Consider the following 27,358-nt stretch of genomic DNA (forward strand, 5'->3'; position numbering starts at 1 on the left):
TCGTTTCTGCCTGACAGAGCCGAGTCATATAAACCAGCCCTCGGTCTCTCAGAGTCACTTCAAGCAAAAATGTTTTCGTGGGGAGAGGACAGCCAGCAGGGCTTTCGGTTGAAAGACAGCCCGACAGGGGACAGGGTTCACTTTCTAAACCTCCGTTTCCACATCACTGATCTGTCAGCGGGTCACAGTGCGATCGCCTTTGTCAAAAGCGATGGAGAGGCATCTATCATTCGCGTGCATGAGAGCGAAGACGGGAGAAGATCCAGAGGAAAACAGAGTGAGCGTCAGCCTTGTGTTTCAGTCTGTGTGTGACACGTGTACTTGACTTTATTCTTTGTCAGATTGAGATCTAGGAGGTACAGTAGTCTTTTTTTTTCTTTTTGCTTCATTGATCCATTGCCACCTGCTGTGTTTCTGTGGCCTTTGTACCTACAGAGTACGTGAAATGTCCGGAGAGGATTCAGGCTGTGAGTTGTAGTGATGACACAGTCACACTGCTGTCTGAGAGGGGCACCCTGTTCTGTGTGGACCCAGCTCACACTCCTTTCAGTCCAAGGTATGCAAAACAAGAGGGGTTTTTTTGTATGATGTGAGTTTGGTTATTTGTTGTTTGGCTCGTCTTCGGTGAGATCTGCTCTTGGATTATGGCACAAGTGTTTATGTGCTGCTTCCTGCTGTTTCAGGACACCAGAGGTTTTGTGTAAGACACCAGTACAGCAGGTTGCTTGTGGGAGCCAGCATTCAGTTGCCCTGACCAAAGGTACAGTAGAGCACAGTAGATTACACCTGAATGCACGTTTCTGTCAGCTCCTATCGCAGTCATGGATGCCCCTGGGTCGGGGAATTAGACTGAAGCACTGAAAATGTTAAAATTGTCCTATATGTATCCGTACCTGTTATTAGCTCCTCTTTCTCCAATACATTTAGCTGATCACAGTGTAGGCTTTCTGAACTATTCCATTAACTGTCGTTGATGAGCTGGAAAACACGCCTCAGCTTGTATTGAGACAGGATGGTAAAATATGGCTACAAGATCATTTTAATATTAATGACTTAGCAAGACAATACCAACAATAAAAGTGTTTGAGGATGCAGATTAGAGCATTGAGCCAGCAGCACTTAGAACAATAGAGAAGCTGTGCTAAATACACTAGTATGTGCTAAACAAGGTGACTAAGTGTGATGTCAGCGAGTCACGGAATTAAAGATGAGACTGCTCACTAGGTGTTTCCTGAGCAGTGTTTTCTGTAGGAAAGGGGAGCTTCTGTCAATGCAGATATTTTTATTTATCTTTTAAATGCATAAGAACCTGTATAAAACAAAAGGAAAAAAAAAATAAATGATGTACTTTTTTTTAAAATTATTTTTAAAGCAATCTTTATTGATTCAGTGTGCTATTGTGTTTGTAATTTGGGCGAACTCACCCTTTAAAGTTCAAAGACCAGCTCATTGGCCCTTAAAAGTCACATGTGTTGTGTTTACAAACACAGTGGCACTGTGCAGTTCATTGCACCTCCTCACCAGCAGGGGTCTCTGTTAGATTGCTTCGAGCAGCTGACTGGACACAGTGAGGTAGATGGGGTTTGTGTTTGCTGAATAAACTCCTCTATAGTTTGAAAACGCACAAAAAAGTAGATAAATTAAGTGCTGAAAATAATGGCAAGACCTTCCAACAACTGCATGCTACTTTTGCTGCTGTCAGGAAATGTAGCTCTGCTATTATGTGCACAGGGTTTAACGAGTCAGTCCATGGAAATGCTGTAAGCAGACTACAGTATTGTATACTGTAGTGTTGTAATCTGCCCTCTGCAGCTCACAAGTCATGGTGATTCTCCTCAGATGGTCAGGTGTACACATGGGGCCAGGACTCCAGAGGCCAGCTGGGTCTGGGGAAGAGGAAGCTCGGTGCCAGTTCACCCCAACACCTCCGATCTCTGTCAGCGCTCCCTCTGGTCCAGGTCTCTGCAGGGGGAGAGCAGAGCTTCGCCCTCTCTGTGTCTGGAGGTGTGTTCGGCTGGGGCAGGAACGACTGTGGACAGCTGGGGCTGGGAGACAAGACAGGTAAATATTGTCCTATTTTTTTTAAATAAAATACGCATTTCTTTAACATGTAAAGTTGAATTTGAATGTATTTTCTACAGACAGACATACACCTACTGGTGTTCAATGCCTGAACTTGAAGAAAACTGTCCACATTTCCTGTGGAAAGGACCACACTGTCACTCTGACCAAGGTTAGACACAGAAACATGGCAACCTCAAGAGCTGACTACCAAATTCAACAAATTCTGGAGAGCTATTCTGTGTCATTATCATGTCCATGTCACCAGTTAATATCTGAATTGCTTCAAACTGAGACTGAATATGATGAGTGAGGAGAGGGAAGATTGAAAAGTCTATTAATTAGTGCCTTTTTATGACAGATACCACATACTACCTTCTTGCATCTCACACAGTAAGTGGGACTTTAAACTCTGGTTGTCTGGTTGCTTTTATAGGGTGGTGCCGTGTTTACATTTGGCTCCGGTCAGCATGGACAGCTCGGGCACAACTCATTCAGTGACGAACTGCGACCTCGGCTGGTTGCGGAGCTCTGGGGGGCAAAAGTCACCAAGATCGCATGTGGACGGTACAGTACAGTGACAAACTTTAAAGTATACGCAATTATTCTGAGCCAGTTTTACTCATTACTAACGCAGCTTTAGCATGAGTGGAGTTTTATTTGAATGTTTAACATCTTTCATTTGACTAAATGATGTTGAAAACAATTATAGTGAACACAAACCCAGTTTTGCACAGATAGCTGTTAAATGCCAGGCCATAGATGTGCATTTTGAGGGAGTTTTGTTGCATGTGAAAACATCAAGAAAGGTGTGTGAATGACTCAATGATAGAGACATTATTACACTACCTATAGACGTGTAAATGGCTGCTTGGGTGCTGTAAATGGTCCTTGTTGCCATTAAACTATGCTTTGTTCCAAACTGTTTTCTCAATCAGACATCACACGTTAGCGTTAACAGACTCCAAGCGGGTTTACTCCTTTGGTTGTGATGAGCAAGGCCAGCGGGGACACGGAGAGGAGAGTCATCCGTCTGTGCCGCTACCTGTTCAACTGCCCCAAGGTAACCACAGTCCTCAAATAATTCAAGTGACACGTCAAGTCAAGTCAAATTTATTTAGAGAGTAACGTATTTAAAATACAAATACAAGACAGCTTAGACATTCCCATGCTCAGGCCAGTTTAAAGATGTATAGCTGCATGAGTGTGGCATGGTTAAAATAACTTTTTTATGATAGAAAGGTAACACACACTAAGTGTTGTGAGCAGGTGACTGATCACTGGACTGGTAGAAAATAGAAAAAAAGCGTTGCACACTCTGGCTCTGTATGCATTTTTTTTTTTTTTCATCAAATGACTTTAAGGGTGAAAGGACATGATGTTTCATACCACATGTACAGATCAAAATGTTACAATGCAGCTGAAGACGAGGCATAACTTTTATTCTATTGTTATTTCAGACACCACCAATGGTCTCATGATTACAAACATCTACGCAGGAGGAAACTGCTCGTTCGCAACTTGCACATCTATTAAGGTACCAACACAGATACTAACAACACAGACCATAATTGTTGGAGGTGTAACAACACCTTTAACTGATGATTTCTCTCCTAAACAGAGATGAAGTCTTTCTTGTTTCCTTCTCAGGAAGTTCATCAGGAGTCAAACACTGACAGTGTCAACAATGTAGCACAGCACACTGTTGATGATATGATTGACAGATGGGCCTCAACGTGTGATTCGAAATCATGGAAAAAGATAAAACAGTAAGCAGTTTTTATTTTCTCAGTATAGAATTGGTTATTTTATTGGGCCAGTGTTTTATGACTTTTAATTGTCTCTGGATCTCTTAAACTGTTTTCTCAATGTCACTGGCTAACACTAAGAAACCTTTACAGGGAAATCCACATGATGTTCTCCTCTGCCTGCTGTATGAATCAGTGGTTCCTTGACCAAAGGTAAACACCATCGTGTGCATGATCTTCACTCCCTTGTATCTGGTGAATTACATTACAATTACATGAATTGTTTTTGTCCTCATAGCAAAGATAAACATTTCCAGACTTCACCGAAGTACTCCGGCTTGAACTTGTCACTTGCAAAACGCGCTTTTGAGAAGCTGACGAAGAAGGATGATGTCATGGCGGAGGTATGAACGTGAAAAGTGACTCTCTGTTCGGCATCTGATCAGTAATTAACAAGGAAGGTTGCAAAGTTTACCCAAAACTCAGTTGTTAAGTTCTGTTTTTTCAACAGGTTGAGGCTGCTGTTCTGCAGTTGATCCCCTCACTTGATAAGAAACCACCGGGAGTGGAGGGTCTACGGATCTTCTTGCTTCTCACTGAGCTTCTACATGTGATCCCGAGACACAAATATCAACAGAGCACAAAGCTTGCAGTTGCACTTGCTGCTGCCATACAAAGACTCTCTGCTGAAAGCTGCCAGGTCACAGGTACTGTGAGAGATAAGAGTATGAATGTTTGAGAGGCTTCATTAATCATTGGATTATGTAATATTGCTCTCATCTGACTGACAGTCAATAAGTTTACACTACCTTAGAATAAAGAATAACTAAGGCCCTCCCTGGTTTGTGGTGGCAGGCGTCATGTGTGGGCTCTGGCCAGTCAAAGGTCCTGCTGCTATTTTGAAATAATTCTTGAAATCTATTTTAAAATGTAATTGTTAATTTATCAGAATTCATTAAATAATATCAAATAGTTTTAATAACAACAGAAGTCATGGACTTCTTTATGAACTTTGTTCTAATTGTATTTTATTTATTTTTTACAGTATAGTTTTGTTTTTTTTTCCCATACTCCACACTCTATAGTTGTGACATGTATTCTGTTGTAAAATGCTCACTGACTGTCCAAACATCTCCATGTTGTCCTCCTCAGTGGACTGGTGGTCTTCACTGTCGCGCTCCACCATGATCAGACATGTTAAGGCGTGGAGTCAGGCCCTCTCACTGATCCTGTCTGTTCATCCGGCACCTCGCGACTCTGGAGTCAAAAACGTGATGCTGGTCCTCCTGAACATGTACAATGTTAGTATGAGTTGACTTTTTAATGCAAGTTTCAAATCCAGCTCAACTTTATTCTGTGATGGTTTTTGCATTCTACCAATCTTTTACCCTATTAACAATACTGAAATATACCTGTTTTAAAAGGCCAACAAAAGGATTTCAGGAAGTCGGGGAATCCCAGATAAAACATTCTGTTTGGAGATCAACCAGACATTTCTCCTGGAAGATCTGCAGCTTTGGCGTTTGAACATAAATGTGGTAAAAACCTACAGACAAAAAAATATTTTGAACCCATTGTCATTGCCTCTTTATTGCTGTTTCTTTCACCCAATTGATAAAATCTATGATCATCAAGGGTACATTTTGGTAAATTAAATGACTGAATATTCTTTTTTCAGGATGAGAATCAGCGGCCGCTTATCCTTTGTAACTTCCCATTTGCGATGGATCTGAAATCGAAGAAAATGACTGTTGATATCATCGCTGCACAGCAAGCATCTCCAGGTTTTGTGTTCCAGTGGCCTTTTGGATGGGTTCCCAATCCAGATGATTGTTTGCAGCTGAATCTGAGGCGACAACATCTTTTACAAGACACACTGGAGCAATTGGCTGCTACTCATTACAGTGCCTTCAAGAGGCCACTTCGAGTAAGTATTTAGATTTGACCTGTTGGTTAAAGACCAGAAAAAAAAGATTTTGTAGCTACACTAATATAGGCATCTAACAGAATTGTTGTAACTTTTTGTCTCTCAGGTGTACTTGGATGGGGACCCGAAGGTCACAGATGTCTACAAAAGAGACTTTTTTCACGATGTGTTTCATAAGATGGTGTCACCTAAATTTGGGATGTTCGTGTTTAATGACCCTAAAACCCTGGCATGGTTCCCCTCCAGAGTAAGACTTGTCTATCCTTATACAGGAAAAATATTTTTGAACTATAGACTCAGGATATTATGAATGGATTTGTCTTTTCTTTTCTTTTCCTTTCCACAAACCACACACACTCTCAAGCACACATTCAAACAATTGCCTAAGATTTTCATTGTTTTCTACTTTTATCAATTCAGGCAACAAGCGAGGGGAGGACAAAGTTCTTCCTGTTTGGCGTTCTGTGTGGATTGGCCCTGTACAACCAGAGTATTGTATACCTACCATTCCCCTTGGCTCTGTTCAAGAAGCTACTCGGCGTGCAGCCAACACTGGAGGACATGAAAGACCTCTGCAGTGTTGGAAAGTCAGTGTTCCTCTTATTATCAGTTCCAATTTATGGTTTTACATTGTGATTCTGAAAGGTCATAATAGACTGTAAATACTGTTCAGTTAGCAAGTAAAATGAATGTATCTCAAGTGTTTTACACTGTTTTTTTAAGGACTCTGCAGGACGTGTTGGACTTTGAAGATGATGTCATAGAGGACATGTGCTTGTCCTTTTCGGTTGGTGTTTTACTCCACCAGTAATCTGTCTCATTTATCTGTGTTAAGTATTCCGAAGGTTTTGCAGTTACATCACCAGCCTTTTTTTTTTTTTTTTTAAATATAATTAGCAGATAACCTGGGATGGGACAGGAGTTGAACCCCAGAATCCTGAAACGCCAGTGACAGGACACAATAAGTAAGACTTGAAAATATTGAATCGTAGTGATATATGTGACCTGCACCCACATCAGCTCTGTGTCAGAGAATGTTTGTTGAATTGAAACTTTAATCTTCCTAACAGGAAGGAGTTTGTGGATGCCTATGTGAATCACGTCTTCAACACATCAGTGGAGGGCGTGTTTCAGGAGTTTGAGCGAGGTTTCTTCCAGGTGTGTGACAGAAGTGTGGTCACACACCTGTTTCAGCCGGAGGAGCTGCAGGTGGTGCTGGTGGGCAAAGATGTCTACGACTGGGCAAAGCTGAAACAGGTACAGGCAAAAACTGAAGCTCCTCTTGTTTTCGCTGCCATTTATTACTGCATCGTCACTTTTGATTTTAACATTTCAAACATTTTACCTTTATATTTCTCAATTTAAACTAGAACACACTTTATGGAGGTATATATCATGCTGGCCACCCCAACATACAGATGTTTTGGGAGGTTTTTGATGAACTGACTGAAGACCAGCGGAAAGATTTCATTTGTAAGTATCTTACCTGATGTCAAGCTTTTCACTGTAGAGGCCTTTAACCAAAACAAGTTAAATGTATCCTGTTTAAAATGATATTCTAAAAATGATATCCGTGGTGTAAAAATGAAACAGACAGGTGATGTTAGAATTTAGCTTGTGTTTGTTTACAGCCTTAGTATTTTATAGTTAAGACAATACAGACATTATTGAGCCTGTGACATTACAGAGATATCTTAGTCCAGTTACACTAATCCCAATAATGTAGTAATTGGAGTTACAAGCATTAACTAGTTTTTGGATCAGTTATCTCCACCCTCACTTTTCACAAACATCATACTGTAATGGTTAATTGTTGTGAGGGCAAACCCTTAATAGGGAAACTTTTTTTTTTTTACAGTTAACATTGCAGGTACATTAGCAGACCTCACCCACACATTCAGCATATTGTCATGGCAGATATAATGACATTAGTCACAGCATTAAGTAACACTGCAAATTTAAGGTACAATATGTACAAATTCTGTTTGAAAACGTTCAACACTTAACTAGAACTTTGAACAGAAGGTGATAGAATAGCAGTTTTGATTTTATGACGAGAATGTGTTGTGTTGCAAAGCATGTTTAGCATGCTCACCAGCTGGCCTCAGCCGGTCTGGGTCCAAAGGTCCTATAGGCCAACACTTACCTGGTGCCCGCACTGATAACTGCATGGCAAGCTACACTTGATAGCAGTTAGTAGTTAGTCTATTATTGAACAGAAGTGCCATCACAAGAGATGTTTTAAACATTACTGAGACAAAAACAGGACCAATATTGCATGGCAAAAATAATTTGGGGACCTTTGGGCATCTTGTGGCCTGGGACAGTTGCCCACTTTACCTCCACACCCTTACTTTTGATGTTGATGGTATGCTTCAGAAGTCCCTGAAGGAGTAGCTTTAGCTTTAGCTTCAGATGATGCTAATGCAAAGATGTAAACTAAGATTCCTATTTTCTGGCCTTGGGTGTTCCTCAGGGTTCCTGACAGGTTATAGGAGGGTTCCTATTCTTGGCATGGGCCAGATCCAAATGAAGGTTCGAGATAAGCAAGTCCAGACCGGCTCTGATGATCAGCACTTCCCTGAGTCTCTGACATGTCACTCTATTCTGGAGCTGCCCTTATACTCAACCAAAAAGATCATGAGAGACAGGCTGACAGAGGCCCTGAAACCAAAGAAAGGATTCCTGATGTGATTGTAGATGAACAGCTGCTGGACAGGAACGTGTTTCTGTGCAGGGAAAGGGCCGACCTGATGTCAGGATGAAAAGAAAATTCAACCTTGTAAGAGTTTACTTTGAAAAGGCTGATCAGAGAGCAGCATTTGCAACCGTTCCTCCTCAAAAGAGCATGAGGACACTTAGTTTTTGAAATATAGAAGCAGCTCCTATGCTCAGACGAGGCTTTCATACTTTATCTGCAGGGATATGTTGTGGTTTCTTTCAAATGTACTAGTCGTAAGTCACTTTGGACAAAGGCATGTACTAAATGGTCTAAATGTAAATTAAAATGTGAAATGCTATGATTAACTGATAGTATTTATTTTAACCTATTTATGTATATGATATATTTTTTATGTATATAATGAAATGTATATTTTCTCAAGAATGAACTCTTATTTTTATGTGAAAATTTTTTACTTGGACTAAATTGAAAGAAAAAAATATCATGTACACTTTATTAGGCACAAAATCTAATGCAATGAAACACTACAACTATAATAAATCATATCTTTGTTAGGTTTAATAATATTCTGTCTGATTTTTGTGGTTCTGGTAAATTGTAGAATAATTTATTAAAAGGTGGTTATAAGTTTGGACAAAATATTCAGCCAATAGCAAATGTTTATGTAAATCAGGTGTCTTTTTAGAAAATGCAGTTATTTATATTGCACTTTATGACATTGTTATGACTATACTTTATTGATTTATCACATGTTAAAACTTGAGATGTGTTAACAATAAAGAAAATAAACATTCATATGTCAGATGTGGCTTTTTCCCTGATGTGCTCTGAGCTCAACTGCATCTGTTTGGTGTCAATGAAACACTGAACATTGCTGCCAGTGAACACAGAGTATTCTAGAAACCATCTGAGACTACTGTGAGTTGAAATCAAATACTATCTCAATGCATGTCACTAATCACATATCATTCAAGTGGTTTGTATATGATTTGGAAGTTTGTCCCGGTGGCAAAAACAATCCCTCACGATTAATGATACACTTTTCCCAAATATCTATATATTTTCAAAACATGCAGGCACTCACAACTTCTTGTGCTGTAGACTTCATTTTGAGAGGAATTTATTGAGCTGTAGGTGTACCTGCCCATTGAAGTGCGCCACAGTGCCATGTTTGTTACTACCACCTGATGGCGCAAAAATCAAAACATTTCAGATACTACTCTTTGGCTGTTACGTTACACAGAGGCCCCAATACATGCTGTATATAACTTACATCACAATGTAAGGTGTGCACTTAAAATGAACTGTGCTATAATAACCATCCAATCCAAGTTAAAGGACACCTAAAAGGAGGGTAATAAATCTAAAACAACTACAAACCTCTGACAGTCAATAACAGTAATTTAGGACTGGTGCTGACGAAAACAATGTTAAAGATAGGCCTACACACCCTAGGGTTACTGCAGATAGAATCACATGCATTGTGTTTGTGTCTTCTGCTGTTTCACTAGATAGGACTGAGATGTGAGTGTCTGCGTGCATGTGTGTGTGTGAAAGACAGTAACTCTATACAGCCTTTGAGTGTACTGTATGTTGGCACATGAGTCTGTGCGAGGTGCAGGTAAATAAAAGAAAGAAAGAAAGAAAGAAAGAAAGAAAGAAAGAAAGAAAGAAAGAAAGAAAGAAAGAAAGAAAGAAAGAAAGAAAAATAGGTAAATAAAATTACCACTAGGTGGCCTCATTCTGCTGCTGGTTGGATGGGCAGATGAAACAAAGAGCAGCTGGGATGAGATCACCAAGCACACTAGTGCAACACTGCTTTACATATGAAGCCTACAGATGACACAGAAATAACAGTGGAAACATCAGCTCAAGGATGTGACTGTCAGTGTGAGGTGACGCTATATAACGGAAAAAAAATAGAAGGACACGGATGTAGGCTAACGCAAACAAACACACACAGAGACACACAAACTTTCATTTACATGACGAGATCATTAGTAAATGTCATTTGACACGCCGTAACTCCCCATAGAGATGGTAGGCTACAGATGACAGATGCTCTGTGAATTTTCCTCGGGATATTTCTCAGCGCTAGTTATAAATAGAAACAACTTTTTTCTTTTTTTTTTTTTTTTTTGCTTTCATTCTCATTTCCTTCTTGGTCCTCTCGAGTCTTCAGTGTGAATTCCTTCCCCAGTGAATAAAAAAAGCCATTACAATGCAAGCATCTTAAGAATGCAGGTTGTTGTATATGTTGTGCCTCCCTGCTGTTCAGAGGAAACGGCACATCACTCAGTTATATAATTCCCTGGACTTGTGAGGCGCTCATTCAGTCATTTTCCTCTCTCCACTGCGTACGACAGGCTCGCGGCCGCTGGCTGCTGCTGCTGGAATGTGTTGACGTCAGAAGAAGGCTGGCTGGACCCAGGCGCGCGCGTGTACGTGCACGCCCCATCTCGCGCACGAGATGTTCCGTCCCGCTCCGTCGTCTCGCGCGCGTCTGTTTGTGCGAAGCGGGCGCTCGAGACTGAGGGATGAACCGAGGCAGGCAGTCATGAGAAAAGTAAGAGCACGCATGGACCGAGAACATGGAGTGTTATGAAAGAAGCGGGCAAGGCGGCGCTGTCATTCTCTGCGTCTGAATTCACAGCGACTGTGCGGCTGTGGGGTGGCAGAAAGGACCGTTAGCTGAGCGGCTCGCGGCTACGGGATATCCGCACAACAATGGTAAGTTGTTACCGGTCGGGGGTTACTGTGTCTCTGCTCCTGTGGCGGCTGTGCGGTCCCATGTCGCTGTCAGTGTCAAGGGAGCTTGTTGGTAGCGTTTGTTTGGAGGCTCTGAGCAGCAGCCAGGAGGATAACTAACATGCGTATGTGCCAACTCGGGACTGCAGTTGAGGCCAAGTAGAGAACAGCTGGCCTTGACTGAAGTGTAGCAGCCCGTAGGCAAGATTACGCAGTGTTTTGGATCGGATAGGACTGTACAGGCAGGGTAACAGCGCATATTAACACGGCGAGGCCCGCCTCTGTCCACTTGGCCCAGTGGAGCTTGTCAGGGGGGTTTGGAAGAGGCTGCTGTTGCCTTAATGCTGATGTTGCTATGTAGTGATAAATAAGTGATGATGATGACGAAGGTGTTTAAAGTGATGCGGATGAACAGGATAAGTTGACAGTAGTAATTGCACTGATGATGACGATGACCACAGTGATGAAGATATTGAACTTCTTACCCCAGGATGATCTGATGATGACATCACCAGGTCTAATGCCACCCTCTGACCCTCTTAGACAAACTAATGACACACAAACACACTTTCGCAAGCACACACACACACTTACATACATTATGGTTTCCTGTTACAGTATTGATCTTGCATGCCATTTGTGCTGGGTGGGTGTTATTTGAGATTGAGGCAGACACAGCCCTCCAACATCCCTGAAAATCAAAGAATGATTTACCCGCTACGGTTCTTATTGTAATGTAATCTCATACATTGTAATCTGGTCTTCGTGACTCCATTTAGAACTTGTTCTGTCCTCTTTGTCTTTGTCAAAAGACGTGAAATATCAATCTATTTATGGTCCAGTGCTCGGAGGGATGAGGCATTAGCTGCAGCTGACCTCCCCTTAGCCATTCTCCCTGTGGGCCAAAGGCCAAAATCATCAGCTGTGCCATTTTTTGTCTTATGGTGTTGTCTTTTCTTTGTCCTGACAGGCAACTCCCCACCATTGAGGAACCCTGCACCCCCTCCTCCCTCTGTCCCTGACACCTCGACACAACTATTTTCCATCTCCTTTGATCCATTTATCTCTCCATCTTCCTGAAGCTGTCCAGCTCAATCCCTCTGCTTCCACATCCCCTCTTTGTTTCAAACATGGACTCCTCTGGAGAATTGACCTCAGGCCAGGATGGACATCTCGACCTCAGGAGCAGCCCCAGTCGCTCTGACCTCAGTGGACTGTACCATCTGGGTCGGACATTGGGCAGGGGGCACTTTGCCGTGGTCAAACTGGCTCGACATGTGAACACCGGGCAACTGGTTGCTGTCAAGATGATTGACAAGACAAAACTTGATGTTATGGCAACAAGCCACCTCTTACAGGAAGTGAGGTAAAGAATAATGAGTATACTACCTGAAAGAGTTGCAACCTTCAAAGTGTCCTTTTTTTAAAAAAAAAAAATTAAGCTGATATTCTTAGTTATCACCATCATTACACATTGTTTTCAGGTGTATGAGGCTGGTGCAGCATCCCAATGTGGTTCGGCTCTATGAGGTCATCGACACGCCCACGACCCTCTACCTGGTGATGGAGCTGGCTGAGGGAGGTGACCTCTACGACTACATCCTTCGACATGAGGGAGGTGTAGCTGAGGGCACTGCTAAGCGTCATTTCGCACAGATTGTGCGCGCCGTGGCCTACTGCCACCAGCTCCACGTGGTACACCGGGATCTGAAGCCCGAGAATGTGGTGTTCTTTCCCCAGCAGGGCGCGGTGAAGCTGACAGACTTTGGATTCAGCAACTTGTTCCAACCCGGAACCATGTTGGCCACAAGCTGCGGGTCACTGGCGTACTCTGCTCCAGAGATACTGCTGGGAGAAGAATATGATGCTCCAGCTGTGGGTAAGAAACAGAATTTATTGTTATCTATGAGTTGTTGAAACTGAACTGTTGGGGTCTGAATCCTTACAGGAGGTCATAACAGAAAAAGCAAAAAATACACACTTTTTCCACATTAAATTATGTTTATTTAGTCAGATTTTGATCACATAATACAAGAAAAATAGTTACTCTTTGGTTCAATCTGAATCCAGACGTAAGCAACCAGCAGTGTTGTAAAAAGTACCCCAAAGTTAAACTTGAGTAAAAGTGAAGCTATTGTATTTCAATATGACTTTGGTAAAAGTCTGCCATATGAATAGTGCTTGAGTAAAAGTCTTAAGGCAACAGTTATTTTAGTTTTAAAACTTTCAGATGAACTAAAATTACCAACAGTTGCCCCAGCCCATCCTTTCTCCTAATACCACTTTAAGCTTAAGTCCACACCAGCTGCACAGCTAACTGATCTAATGAGTTAGCTGCTGCTAGCAACAGTAAGCAGATACTCTGGTGATGTGCTGCTCCATATTCCCTTGGACTATGATTATGAGAGGTGGACAATTCAATTGTAACATGTGACTATTTTTACATGTGTGCATACAATGTATACTTTAAGTCTACCGATTATTGGCCAGGCTGTTTATCAGGTTCGATATTCAGGATAATAATAATACATTAATTTTTAAAAATATGCTGCAATGGCTCTGATGCAGAATGCAATCTGCAAAGTAACCATTTACTAAAGTTAAGTTAATATACTGCATTAAGAAGTACACTATTTGCCTCCAAAATGTGGTGTGAGTAGAAATGTAAAGTAGTTGAAAATGAAAAATAAGATACAGGTACCTTCAGCGTGTACTTAAGTAAGTATTTGAGTAAAAATGTACTTGTTACATTCCATCACCAGAGTTAAGGGGGGGACAGCATGCAGGAATCTATTTGTTTAATAGGTCGAGCGCTTGTTTATGAGAGCAAGTATGTGAGGCTTCCTGTTACATTGAAACATGTGCTGCTGATGCTGACATCACACACATTTAAATCATAACCATAGCATAGTTATATGCAACAGCAAACAGAGGCATTCTTCTCAGATCAAAAGCGGTCTAAATATGAAGCCTTAATTTGGAGGAATACAGACACTTAACTGTTGTAACCCATTTATTTTGCACCCTGAACAGAGCAATCTTACATTGAGGCACAGCTTGATCCTTATTAGATTCCGCATCAGAGTTAGCACAGTTGTCATGGACCTAAAAATGTTCACGTTGTCAATTTTTTCTCAGGATACTGACCTTAGATAGCATAGTCAACTACTTAGTTTCAGGTCTATATAGAAGCTGTTCTCGAGCTTTCTATCACGCTGCTCTCTCAGCAGAAAAGTTGTTTTGTCTTGTGCTGTTTACAATGACAACAACTGACTCTAAAAGCAAGAAACTGATGACATGAAAAGCACACACTTTCACTTGTGCACGCACTTTCCCTGTGTGTGTGTGTGAGGGAATGTGTGGCCACATTTGTCACCTTGACCCTGTGTGTGTTTAATCCTGTGTTTTCTTCTTTCTTCTTGTGTATATTCCTGCTCTGTATAATCATCCATATTATAAGTGCTTGCATGTGTCTGTGCCTGTGTGAATGGACTGCATGTGTCTGTGTGTGTCCGCATGTGTGTGTGTATGTCCGTACAGGATTAGTCTGTGTATCTGGGTCAGTCTAGGCGCGCCAGCCAGTCATGAGCCAAGTGGGCACGTTCTGCAGTGGAACCAAACACTGCAGCTCGCCACTGGGCTCTCCTACTGCATAGCAAGCATTTATGTATGTGTGAGTGTGTGTGCGAGAGAAAGACAGAGATAGATAGCAGAAAGGCAAAGCACCATGCATCACTGTTTATCCGTAGCAGAGAGGTTGGTGTGTACTGCTGGGATCTGTGTGACATGAGAGGTGATGCAGGCTGGTAGATGGTGGGATTTGACGTTATAGAAGCAGCCTTCTGTTTGAAGTGGAGGATTTAGTCCCAGGTCTCCTGGGGTGGGTTGGGGGGTGGGACGCAGCATGTGTCCGCTTCAGGGAGGTTGGTGGTTTTATCTGCTAAGCTGGACTAGGCTGGATTTTGGCAGAGTTAGGGCGCCATTTATTCTGGTGACTATAAATGCATCCGCACTGAATACAAAGAGGCTGTTCTTGCAGAAGGACATCTAGGGTGTTTGTTTTAAAGGGATGATTGCCTTTGGGAAGGATGAGTTGCAAAAACCAGTGAAAGTCTTATTTAAGCAACTAAGGGTCTTGATTTTTCTTTTTCTCTCAGGATGTTGTGTGCTTCTGATCGTCTCACTGTGATGATGGTTGTTAACCGAGGGCATTACAGTGGTATAAGGGGTGGTGACGACTGATGAAGAAACACTGCTCACATGCATCCTTAACTTGAACATGACTCATCATCAGTTGCATTAGTTCCCCTTTTTTAATCTTTGTTCCTGTTTCTAAAAGTGTCCACACAAAGGGCATCCATTTAAATCCACTTAGATGTCCATTTAAGTGTGTGTGTGTGTGTGTGTGTGTGTGTGTGCGTGCGTGCGTGCGTGCGTGTGCGTGCGTGTGTGTGTGTTAAGACTGTTTTCTGCTTCACTTGACATCTCAAGTGCACTTTTGTGTTTTATTTTACTCTGACATGACTCAACTTGTGGAAATAACGATTATATCATCGCTTTGATAAAAATGTACACTTCCATCACCCACGCACTCACACACACACATAAATATACAATATGTGTGTATGTGTGATAATCTCGAGCTGCGCAGAGGAAGAGATGTCCCTCAGTGATCTCAGCTTAGTAAGGTGACTCATAAACCCGTCTCTCTGTCTACACACCCGCACACATAGACTGCTCGCTGTGTCTCTTTGATATTCCTGCCTATAAACAGACCGCTGTTTAATTCACTGTGCTTCCAGTCTTCACAGTACATGTGTGCTCTGTTTGAGGACATGGCGTGAGTGTTTGATGATAGTCATATGATATGGAGGAAGAGGCAGGACGTTCCACAGGGCTTTTTGCTTTTGACAAAGATAAACACTGCCTACAGTTACATAACAGCTGCCCATTGCTGAGTGCATGTATGTGAGTACAGTCTGTGAGGTCAGAGGGTTAATGTTGGGCTTCACGGTACATTCACAAACCAGAAAATCACTTTAACTCAGCGGTTAAAGTGCTCCCCACTGTCAAAGTGCATGCTTGTCTGCTAATGCTGCATGTTTTTGTTGTCCCTGTCTTTGTCTAAAGGTCTTATTTTGATCAAGTGATGAGCTACTAAGATTTGGATAGAACTGGGGCACGAGTATGACCGTGCTCTCACTGAAAAAAATCGTAATATGACAGTTATTGGTGAGTAATTATGGAGAAGTTGGGCTGAGATGATAAGAGGCGAGGGAGACCTTAATTGTTGTAGTGTGTTCAGTGTAAGTGGAACTTCTGCATTTGGCAGATACTGGGAAACTCTCTGGGCGTTGGCTCCGCACTCTTATTTACACTATGAGCTGTGTATGGCGTTCATTGTGGTTGTGACACTTGGAAGAAAGATTCACCCTAATTTGCCATGAAGGGCAATTCCACCAATTTTACAGGGCAGTACTACTGCATATGTAGTATAAGTAGTGTAAAGCCTGAAAGGGAAGCTGCATATAATCTGATTGATTGCCTCTAGTGATATCACTCAGTCTTTAAGTTGCATTGTGGGTAATGTAAGCACCAGGTTTTGAAAAACAGTCCACTGGTCTTGCATTGCACTCCCCTCACACTATTTAAAATCTGTCAAATTCTCTCAATAATACAGCAGAACCAGAGATATCACCTTTTTATTACATGAATTCTACTTACTTTTATAAACCTGGCACCCACATTACCCACAGTACAGCTTTGCCACTGAGTGACATCATTAGAGGAAATTTGTCAGACTACATACAGCTTCCTCTGGAGCCACAAAATACATATATACTTCCTTTTCCCCCACATACTCTCCAAGGCCTGTAAACACACTTTTATGTGGAAAATTGGTGGAGTTACCCTTTAAACAAAAAGCAGCTGATGGTGCTTTGCATGTCAGGGTTGGTCGAGTGTGCCAAACAGACAATATAACATCACTTTTATGTTTTTCAGTACAGCAAAAATTTACTTTAATGGGAGAAAAAGATGCTTTCAAAAACTCTTAAACATGTTTTGGTGTCAGTCCTATTCTTTAAAGAGCATTTACAAGATGAGGAAGATGACTGAAAGTACGTCAGAGCAATGAAGTCTGAGGTCAAGCTGGCTTAGAGCTCTCTGATGTGTGATGTATTGAACCACAACAAAAACTTTAATTTAGAATAATGAATTTCCATCCCTCCTCTTTGGCTGGCCGCCACATGCAACACTCATTCCTCTGTTCCAGGGTGGAGGGTGATGGTTGCCCCCCCCCCCCAAACATCCAATTTTGGATCAAGGAAGAGTTGAATAACCGGAGAGGTTTCTCAGAGACAAAAAATGCTTTGTCTTTGTTTTCATATAAACCTGAGGCTCCTGCTCTGTTTACATCAACAAGGACTTTTCCAAAACATGCAATGACAAGAACCAGCACAAGGCCTGCTCGAGTTAATGAAAACAGTCCGGAGAACAAATCATCTCTCTTAGCAACGAAATCCCCAAACAGTCACATCACTTTGGGGGAGATGCTTAACAACTGAGGATAAATAAGACCTTTGAGAACAGCATTTGAGTCAGCATATGAAAGTGCTTTTAAGACCAAGATGTGGACATTAATTGCCTGCCTCACTGATTCCAACTACGAACTTAAAGAGGAAATACTTCAAATGTATATTTTATCACCAAATCTGTTGCTTTGTCTAAAACCATCTAATGTAGATCAGCACTACTCAGCCTGTGAAATCTGTTATGTAATGTAGTGTCTTTTGTGGCTGTGGAGGAGATTTCTGCAGTTAAGAAAATCAGCTTCTGACAAGGTTAGACAGAGGGGTTTTATCCTCGAACCTCAGCTGATTCCCAATAAGTATTATTTTATACAGATCAGAGTGCGATTTCATACTGACCTACTCGAAAGTCATTAGAATTACAAGAAGCCTGTTAAAGAAAAATGCACCTCTGCATCAACACAATCATGTGCTTCCCATCTTTATTAAGATCATTATGTCTGAGTTAGAAGATAATCATATCAGAATAATGAGATTTGTCAAGATCATGAGAAAATGGCTTTATGATTCAGTCCAGCTCATGTTTTTGTTTGTTTTTTTTTTTATTTACCAGTGATGACATGAATGCACCATTTAATCTTTTTTTTTTTTTTTACCTCCAAGTGTGGGCAAGAGGGGCTGCAGTTTTATGTCTAAACTTGGAGGACCTTTTTGAACAGGGCCAGTGTCATTGACTCTTTATGACGTGCGTGGTCTGGAGAATGTGCACGTCAGAGGCAGCCCCTTAAAAAGCCCACAGCCCTCACCTCCTCTTCACTGCTGAGCTCTGTGGACAAGCTTTTGTTTTTTAACACTTTATAGTCAAATTGATTAGATAAAGCCTATCTGCATGTGGTTTATACAAACAGTGTGTGTGTGTGTGTGTGCGCGTGTGTGTGTGTGTGTGTGTGTGTGTGTGTGTGAGTGGAGTCCATGTTTGTGCTGTCAGCAGGCCACTAATGCATGGTGAGAATGTGTGATATTCCCCAGCGAGCAGAGAAAAGTACACTCCCAGCACTCAGTGGCTTCTCCTCCCTGTTGCATAACACTCCTCGAGACTGGAATGAGTGTGCCCGTGAGCGTGCGCTTGAGTTTACATTGTATGATGAGGACTAAGGGCTATTGTTTAGACCATCATGAGTATAATGTGAGACAATGGCTGAATGGTTATCACACATGGGACTGGTCCGTGTCAGAATCCATGGAAAGATATGAACTGAATGAACTGCAGTGTTTAGATTGTGTTTGGATCGCACTGTGTATTATCGGCTGTCAAGTGTTATGAAGTTGCAGATCTCTGCCATGCAGCGGCTATCCGTATCCTGAAACGTCTTGCATTATTTCATGTGTTATTTCAAACTGGCAAGACACTTCAACGTATCATTATGAGGTACATGTTGATTGCTCTCTGAAATAGCTACAGAATAACAACACCATCAGTGTTTAGATTAGTTCACTAGAAGCCCTGCTCTGACAATTGTGTTCTGACAGCCAGGCACCATTACTATCTGTTCTCATGTCTCCATTAAGTGAAGGAATAAACTCACATCTAGTATTATCGAGTGTTGTTGTTATTTGTGACTATGAAAAAAAAAGAAAGTGATGCAGTTATCTCGGCTAGAGTGGCACCAAAGATAATATCACTTGGATACACTAGGGGGGAAGTTGTCTGTTTTCACTTTAAACAGTGTGAACTAATTGGCAAGTTGATTTCACAAGCAACCACACTATTCTTATCTAATGTTCTGTGTGTATATTATCAGAAAGGTAGTTTAACAGTTGATAACAGGGATATTTTGTGACAAATAAAGCAAGATATCCACATTTGTCAACTAGTTAAACATAATAGATGTCATAGTGGTCAGTTATTCTAACACTGATCATCCCAGTTTCATGCGTTATTATGCTTACATTTACTAATTAGCTCTTGACAAAAAAAAAATAGAGCCAAGGCTGATGGAATTTCACTAGAATGATTTAGTTTTGCCTGAATCATTGCAGAAAATAAACCCTGTTGCAATACAAGTTGATGACACTTACATTTTTACGTTCTGTTCAGCAAGATCATCTAAACAGATGAGCACCACTTTTATGATTTTTTTTTTTTTTTTTTTAAGTAAATGCGATCGGCAAAAGTGAAAAACTAATGTTGGACCATAAACAAACTACACTGCAATTGTATGACTTCAAATTCGTCACCAGTAATCTTTTTACTACACTGTACTAAACACATTTAACAATAATTTCTTATTATTCTATGTGTTTGAAAGTTAGAAAGAAAGAAATATTTTCTACTAACGTTGGTTACTGTAAAGATGGACTAGTGGGTGGATAAGTCTCCATGTTTGTCGTGATGACGTGTAATGTTCCTGACAACCTCTGGAGACTATGAATGTCAAAATGTTATATGAATTCATTCAGTATTTGTTGTGATGATTGAATCTTGACCAGAGTGGGGGACTGTCTAACTGACCACTAGTGTGGCTCATAAAAAATAAGTTTGTGTTATTTGTTGTCATTAGTTAAACATTATTCTAAGAATAAATACATGTGGATACTTACTAATTACTAATTGCTTCTCTCAGATCTGACCTGAATACAGAAGACAGCCGGGGGAGGAAAACAAAATCTGCAAAGAAACCTAAAAATGATCCAACTGCCAGTTTAAGTGGATATTGTGAGAAGTCAGGCAGCCAAATATTTTTAAAGATTAATGTGCTATTTGTTTTGTATATGGATTGCAGCGCTCCATGTGACAAACCTGATCAAAAATTAAGATAGAAAAGCACAAAAAACAAGGCTAAGCTGCCCTCCAACCGACTCCCGAAACAAATATGATTTTAGCAGAGGCAGCACTTATTAGATTCAGGATCTGGCTTTATTTTTACCCTTCGATCACGGCTAACACATGATGTGAACAGAATTTGCAGTGTTCCTGTTCCCAGTGTTTGGGAAGAAACACAAGGAGACACAGAAAAGAAGGAGAGCAAGATGATTCTCAGAATAGCAACACAGCGATACACCACAACGAGGCCTCTGTTTGTTGTGGCCTTCAGCCCCCAGCTCCCTATCCTCTGCATGTGTGTGTATGTGTGTTTCCTTGAACCAGCCACAGTGTTCTCGCATTGGCTCAGGCTGTCCTGAGTTCACATGGACCTCCTCTCACTGTGTCTGCTTGAGGACGAGAGAGGAAGGGGGGAGGAGGGGAAGGAAAGGGAGGGGAAGGGAAAAGAACACACAGTCAGCACTGTCGGTCAGCACCAGGAAGCCTGTGTGATTGTGTCAATTTGTGTGAATGTGTGTGTGTGTGTGTGAGTGAGTCAGGGGTCAAGAGCACCAAGCCCAGCTGTCTGCAGTTCGCCCCTCACACTTCAGACACATCAAACCGGATATCCAGCTGTTTTGCACCATCTTTCCTCTATATTTTACTTCATTGAGGAATATCGTCACGTATTCTTACGTACGGCTCAGCAGGAATGCCACCCTGACCTCTGATCTCGCTGCCGGGGATGTCAAGGAGAAAATGGAAAAGAAAAGTTTTACATGATCATGATCAATGACTAACGCTGTTATTTCGACCTTGATCCAGGCAGGGTGGATCCCTTTCATCTACATCTGTAGGATCAGATGTTCGCCTCGTCTGTAGGCTGCTGCAGAAAATAACTACTGGGTGTTTTCAAGTCAAACGCAAACAGGATAAATATTTTGAAATATCCCTCATGATCTGTGAGGCTCACAGTATTCTAAATATGATCTGAAAGCAGAGGGATGGCAGGCTATTTATAAGGCCTGACACGGTTAGCTAATTAAAGCTAATTTTTGTGCTTTTCAATGTGTGTGTGTTCCAGATATCTGGTCTCTCGGGGTGATCCTGTACATGTTGGTGTGTGGAGTCCCTCCCTTCCAGGAAACCAATGACAGCGAGACTCTGGTCATGATTCTGGACTGTCGCTACTGCATCCCCGAACATGTTTCAGTGGACTGCAGAGAGTGAGTACTGATGAACACAGGTTCCTCTCTGGTCCCATCTTAAGAAATGAAAGTGTTGACTGTAAAGTACATGATTTTATTGTCTTGCACATTTTATTTTTGATTTCTCAATTAAAAAAGCTATGTCTCTCTCAGAGATTTTCTGCTGTTGAATAGATGCGGTGGGTCATCCTGTCTTGATGTCTTAAACTGATGACCGTAAAATCATCTCATTAGCGTGCGTTTCGGTGAATAATTTTAGTGTCCTAGTTGTCTGAGAGGCTTCTCCACCCTGCAGCAAATGCAGTTCGTGCTACAACAGTGCACATTTTTTTGGGCTTTGACCAGTTTGTTAGCTGTTGTTTTATTAATCTAAAAACATCTGTGTCCTTAAACCATGAGCAAGGTTTGAACAAGAGACGCACAGAGACAAAATACTCACATGAACTTAACTGACTTCTCACTCCACTTTCAGTTTTCACACCTCCATCCAAGACAATGTCCTCAGCTCACAGCACTGCAGGGTATACATCAGTACAGTTTGATCTGCTGCTGCTGCTTTGGAGACTGAATGACTTTACTCTGAGACAAAAACCTTAAAAAACAGTGTTCCAGATAGCTCACTATTGATGTAACAAATGACTAATCAATGAAGGAAGTAGATTGTTGGCAGGGGTTTACCACATCCAAATTAAATTTTAGATCCATGTTCAAAAAACACTGAAACTGGCTGGTAAAATACAAATGCAGGCAGGGCACAGGGTGTCTGCAGGTGTCCTGAGAAGGTCATGTCATGTCATGTCATTGTCCCAACCGCTTACCCCTTTCCATGGGGTTGCGGGGTGTTGCTGCTGGAGCCAATCCCAGCCTTGTCTCAGGGCGAGGGCAGGGTACTCCCTGGATAAGTCGCCAGCTCATCGCAGGGCCCTCACTAGTGAGCAATGACGGGTTCAGTGTCTCGCTCAAGGACACTTCGACACGCAGCTCAGCCCTGCCCGGAGCCGGGATTTGAACCATTGACCTTCCAATCACTAGTCCTGAGAAGGTGGAAGAAAGTATTAAAATGTCTTAGACTTAATCAACAGACATATTAAGTTATTTATCATAGTTTGTACAGCTTTAAACATAAAGTGAGATTTTTTGGACAGTGGGTTACGTGCACAGTCGGCAGTTCAGTTCTTTTAAGTAGAGTTTCAGTCGAAACCATCAGATTTGTAGCAAAACAATGTCACCACTGCTCGTCACAGTACTAGAAAACTCATGTTGATTTTTCCCAAATTTATATTAACTTAACTTAATCATGGTTGATAGGTTAATCCATCCTTTTGTGCTGCTTATCTGAGCCACGTTAATTGAATGAAATAATCATCATTATTGTTTTGCACTGCTGGGAAGCACTGAAAAGACTACTGGTTTTGCAACATGATTAACGGCTGTGACAATGAAACAGCTATTAAATCCCATTCTATATCGTATTTCAAAACACTAACATTCAGAAACCCAGGCGGTAGGGCTGTGGCCTTAAAGTAATGTCAGTATCACAGTATTTTTATATACCTCAGTATCGATAGTTCAACCACATTGTAATTATGATTATTGGTACTTTGATTAATACAGTGAGTTTTTTGATAAGTAATCATTAGTAATGTGGATGTAATGACTCAGTGGGTAAAGGCAAGTATAGAACATGTAAAACAGTGTGGTAAGTTTAGAAAATGACATTTTATTCCCTGATTTAACAATATCTTAAATCTCAGACAGTATACACTCTAACCCTAACCCTTACATTATAATAATGATATATATCATTGATATTACCCAGCCCTACCTGGAGTTAAAATATAAATATATGTAGGTAGGGCTGGTCTGTAAAAAGATATCAGGGTATTTTCTCAATACACAATGTATATTACAATATTTTGAAAAGTCCTCAATAGCTCTTCATAGATGTGAGGATTGAGCATCACTTCAGGATATTTTTCACCATATATCTCGATATTGATACTGTGACAACACTGTGGGAATGACTGTAGGTACTTTCACAAAATATCAACACAGTGGGATTCTGGTAAACACCCAGGATGGTGAAATCAGCAGCTCAAAAGTACTAGCCAAACTGCTCAGCGTGGTGTAGAATCTGGTGCACAGGTCTAAATGTGTGAGAACCACAGTTGCATCTGCATGCAGTTTCTGCTCTGGAAGCTTCCTGAATGAACACCTTTATACACCCTCTAAAAGGCAGCAGGCGTAAATACCAGCAGCCAAGTGGTTTCTTAGATCTGCAACTGCAGACATATCCTCAAACATGTGGTTTATGTCACATGATGATGTATTTGAGTTAAGAAAAAAGAAAATTAGAACAGAACAACCTTCTGGACATTAAAAACTCACACAAACCAGTTCATTAAGGTTTGCGTGGGTACAGACTGAAATCAGGTCATTTTTTTTGTGTGCATTCAGTTCAGCTGTAATGGCTGATCGTCTAAATGTGATACAAAAAACAAAGCAAGCAAACGTTTCCGTGAAACAATAAACCTCTCTGTCTTTTCTTCGTCAGTCTGATCTCCAGGATGCTCCAGAAAGATCCATCTCGCCGCGCCTCCCTCGAGGAGATCGAGGCTCATCACTGGCTGCAGGGGCTGGATACTGCCCTGCTCAGCCCAGAGGCCCCCCCACACTGGCTCTCAGGGGCCCTCTCTCCCAGCTCTCCACGCTCAGGAGTACCTGAGTGTGGGGACCTGCTCGCTGTGAGGCCCCCCACTCAGCAGGCTTTCCCTGGACCCTGGCAGCCGAGCCTCAGCCTCACACTCCGTCCGCCTCCAGCTGAAGAGCCTCCGGCCCTCAAGAACCTGCCTGCGCTACAGCAGATCTGTGAGGAAGAGGAAGAAGAGGAGGAGGAAGAGGAGGAGGAGGCAAAAGCAGTTAGCAGTTTGCCATCTGTGTTAGTAGAGGAGCCAGAGAGCCAAGCTATTGAGATGCTCGATGAAGCAGATGATCATAAGTGCAGACAAGAGGAACAAAAAGAAGAGTTAGGAAGCTTGTTGGAGATATTAGAGGAGGAAGAGGAGATTCAGGAAGAGATGGAAACAGAGAAAGAAGACAGTGGGTGTGTGATTTCAGACCAGCCAGTCAGTCATGGAGACAAGCCGGTCAGCCAGACACCTCAGGTCCCACCATCATCCCTGCCTGGTTTGGTTGTACCATGCTGTCGGGGGCAGCTGGACTCCACGAGCCCAGAGGAAGGCAAGGACGAGGAGGCAGAACCCAACAACAACACTAACAAACCCCCTCCACTCCTCCCTGAATCCTCCGTTCCCTCAAACCCTGCATCCTCGGCAAGACTCATCCTGAATGACAAGGAGGCGCAAAAAACAGGCAGAGAAGCAGAACAAGACGAGAAAACAGTGGAGAGTGGAAGAGATGACCTCGCAACAGACAGATGTCAACCCCACAATGCACCGGGGACCCGGGACGAGGTTGGCCCAAAGCCCGAGCAGGGGAAACGGCATAGCATAAAGCTACGTGAGAGACTTTTTCAGTTTCCTCTGTGTGAGAAAGCTCTGGCCTTCAACATACCGGCACACAACAAGCCCAAGATCCTGCCGCTGGCCCAGTACAACTGCTGCCACGTGCTGTAAGTGAAACCTGGGTGCTGCCAGTGGTGTGCTGCTCCTCTGGGACGTGCAGGCTGATTAGCGGTGGTCAGGTGGCTTGCTGCTGAGCACAAACCTTGTGAAGCTGCAAGCCGCTGAGCTCCCTGCTGAGCCTCTCTGCTGCAGAGACTTTGAGGCATGAGAGAAATGGCCTTCAGCAACTCAACACCCAGTGTACAGTTTCATACCTACAAACACTCAGCTCTAGCATCGTGTTCATGTACGAAACATTGTGTTCAGTCTGACGTGGTGTACAGCACAGTAGTTGGACTCGGTAGAATCTCATGCATTTGCTGCTGTGTACAGGAGCAACCATAATGACTCGACTGTGTGTGTAGCTCTGAACCAATACAGGACCTACAGGAAGGAGGGCCACTGAAGAAAGAAGACTGCAAGAGTTTTTATTGAATAAGCTATAGTCTGATTAAAAGGTGCCTACAAAGAAAAAAAAGGTTTCATACTGTACATGGCCACGATGTCATTTTGTTTCTGACTGTAAAAAGCTCTTAAAGTCAGAATGCTCTCACACTCAGTAGATCCATATTTCATATTTTATAGTATATGAATTAGAATCAACTTTGAACCAGCTTCTGCTACAGAGTAGCACTCATTACTTGTCCCCTTGCACAAACTGCTTCTCTCATTGGTTTAAAAGCTCAAAGCTCTATCAAAGAAAGTCTGAGACTGTTATATATGACATGACATGATATGATATGATATGATATATGATATATGATATATGATATAATACTGTGTAATATATGCCTAAGACTGAGAAGATGATATCATTTTCTGTTCTCTGCTAAAGTCTTATTAATACGATGACTTGTCCTAACATGCTGTATAATACTATCGATAGGACCATTGATCGGGATGCAGGTCTTCCATTGTATTTTGAACTTTTTAATTTTACAGTTTAAAGATATTTGAACATAACAGTTTTATTTTGGATGTGCAGAAGTTCCTTGATTTTTTTTATAACGTGACAAAGATATTCATTCTCTGAAGAGATACGTGACTTTGTGCATGTTATTACTGTTATTTATCACAATATACCTCCACGTGTCTTGGATCTGACAGGACATTTTTCTTGTGCAACTGTAAGTACCTTGATGTAACCCTTTGAATGATGGATTGCACACAGTACGACTATTGGTAGCTCTCTGCAACCCAGGACCTGATGGGTAGAACTGTTGGTCATTTAGATCAAGTGTTGTTCACTTGTAATTGTGTAGCTGAGGAGTCCCTCCATTTGGTTTTCTTTTACCATTTCATGCCTCTGTGTGTTTCTTTTCTCATAGAGACTGTACTTTCCCTCTTTTGAAGCTGGGACGAGAAGTGTAGAATTGTGTAAAGTAAAAGAAGGCCAAAGCTGTAAAATAAGATACATCCTCCAGTAGTTCAGTAAACACATTTCGCACACTCACTGCAACAAATTGGATTTTTAACTTGTGACCATGACCGGAAGCTCCCTGTCTATATAAGGAGTGGACGTCACGTGTAAAATCTGAGTATCACTCACATTTCATCAGCCATGGAAGCGTAAAATCTGTGCAGAAGAGGGATAAAATCCCATTATTTGTTCCTGTGATTTCAGCCTGTCTGTCCTCAGTGTGTCTACTGACCTGCATTGTAACTAGGACCACGTCTCTACGGAGCCATGAACTTATTTTTCTCTATTTATTTATTAAAATCGATTAAATCAACAGAAAAATAATGTGTGTGGTGTGTTTATTTCTGTATATGTAACAAATGTATGTGTGTGTGTGTATGTTAGTATATAATATGTATATACACATGCATACATTCACATTCCATATTAATAAACTTTGCATAAAAAAGCAACCCAATCATGTTAAAACTATTTCTGCACAGCTGCTATGATAAATTGTTAAATCACACCGTTCGTCATTGAATGTTGTTTTCCAGTTACTATATTTTTACTTAAACTGCACTGTATGACTGAGAAAATGCCTTTCAAGTTTCATTCTTGGAATTTT

At 41.7% G+C, this 27,358-nt stretch overlaps 2 protein-coding genes across 3 annotated transcripts; both read left to right on the forward strand.

The window, feature by feature from the left end:
* Positions 1-24: 24 nt before the first annotated feature.
* On the forward strand, positions 25-9,214 carry LOC119024305 (probable E3 ubiquitin-protein ligase HERC3). Of its 2 annotated transcripts, none has more exons than XM_037106945.1 (22): positions 25-277; positions 436-556; positions 684-760; positions 1,840-2,061; positions 2,142-2,233; positions 2,498-2,628; positions 3,000-3,124; positions 3,522-3,598; positions 3,712-3,830; positions 3,963-4,022; positions 4,108-4,213; positions 4,321-4,516; positions 4,962-5,110; positions 5,234-5,347; positions 5,488-5,736; positions 5,843-5,983; positions 6,157-6,323; positions 6,460-6,523; positions 6,634-6,701; positions 6,807-6,993; positions 7,107-7,209; positions 8,213-9,214. In XM_037106945.1, exons 1-22 carry the CDS (start codon positions 70-72, stop codon positions 8,428-8,430), a joined length of 2,994 nt encoding a protein of 997 aa, XP_036962840.1. In that variant the 5' UTR covers positions 25-69; the 3' UTR covers positions 8,431-9,214. The 2 variants fall into 2 exon arrangements, with proteins under 2 accessions (XP_036962840.1, XP_036962841.1); XM_037106946.1 differs by having other exon boundaries at positions 6,637-6,701.
* Positions 9,215-10,785: 1,571 nt separating this feature from the next.
* snrkb (SNF related kinase b) lies at positions 10,786-27,067 on the forward strand. The gene is made up of 5 exons (XM_037106947.1): positions 10,786-11,149; positions 12,138-12,533; positions 12,652-13,046; positions 21,585-21,726; positions 24,263-27,067. The coding sequence occupies exons 2-5, from the start codon at positions 12,298-12,300 to the stop codon at positions 25,341-25,343; spliced, it is 1,854 nt and encodes a 617-aa protein (XP_036962842.1). The 5' UTR covers positions 10,786-11,149; positions 12,138-12,297; the 3' UTR covers positions 25,344-27,067.
* The last annotated feature ends 291 nt before the right edge of the window (positions 27,068-27,358 follow it).

Source organism: Acanthopagrus latus, chromosome 8, assembly GCF_904848185.1.
Source record: "Acanthopagrus latus isolate v.2019 chromosome 8, fAcaLat1.1, whole genome shotgun sequence".
Lineage (NCBI taxonomy): Eukaryota > Metazoa > Chordata > Actinopteri > Spariformes > Sparidae > Acanthopagrus > Acanthopagrus latus.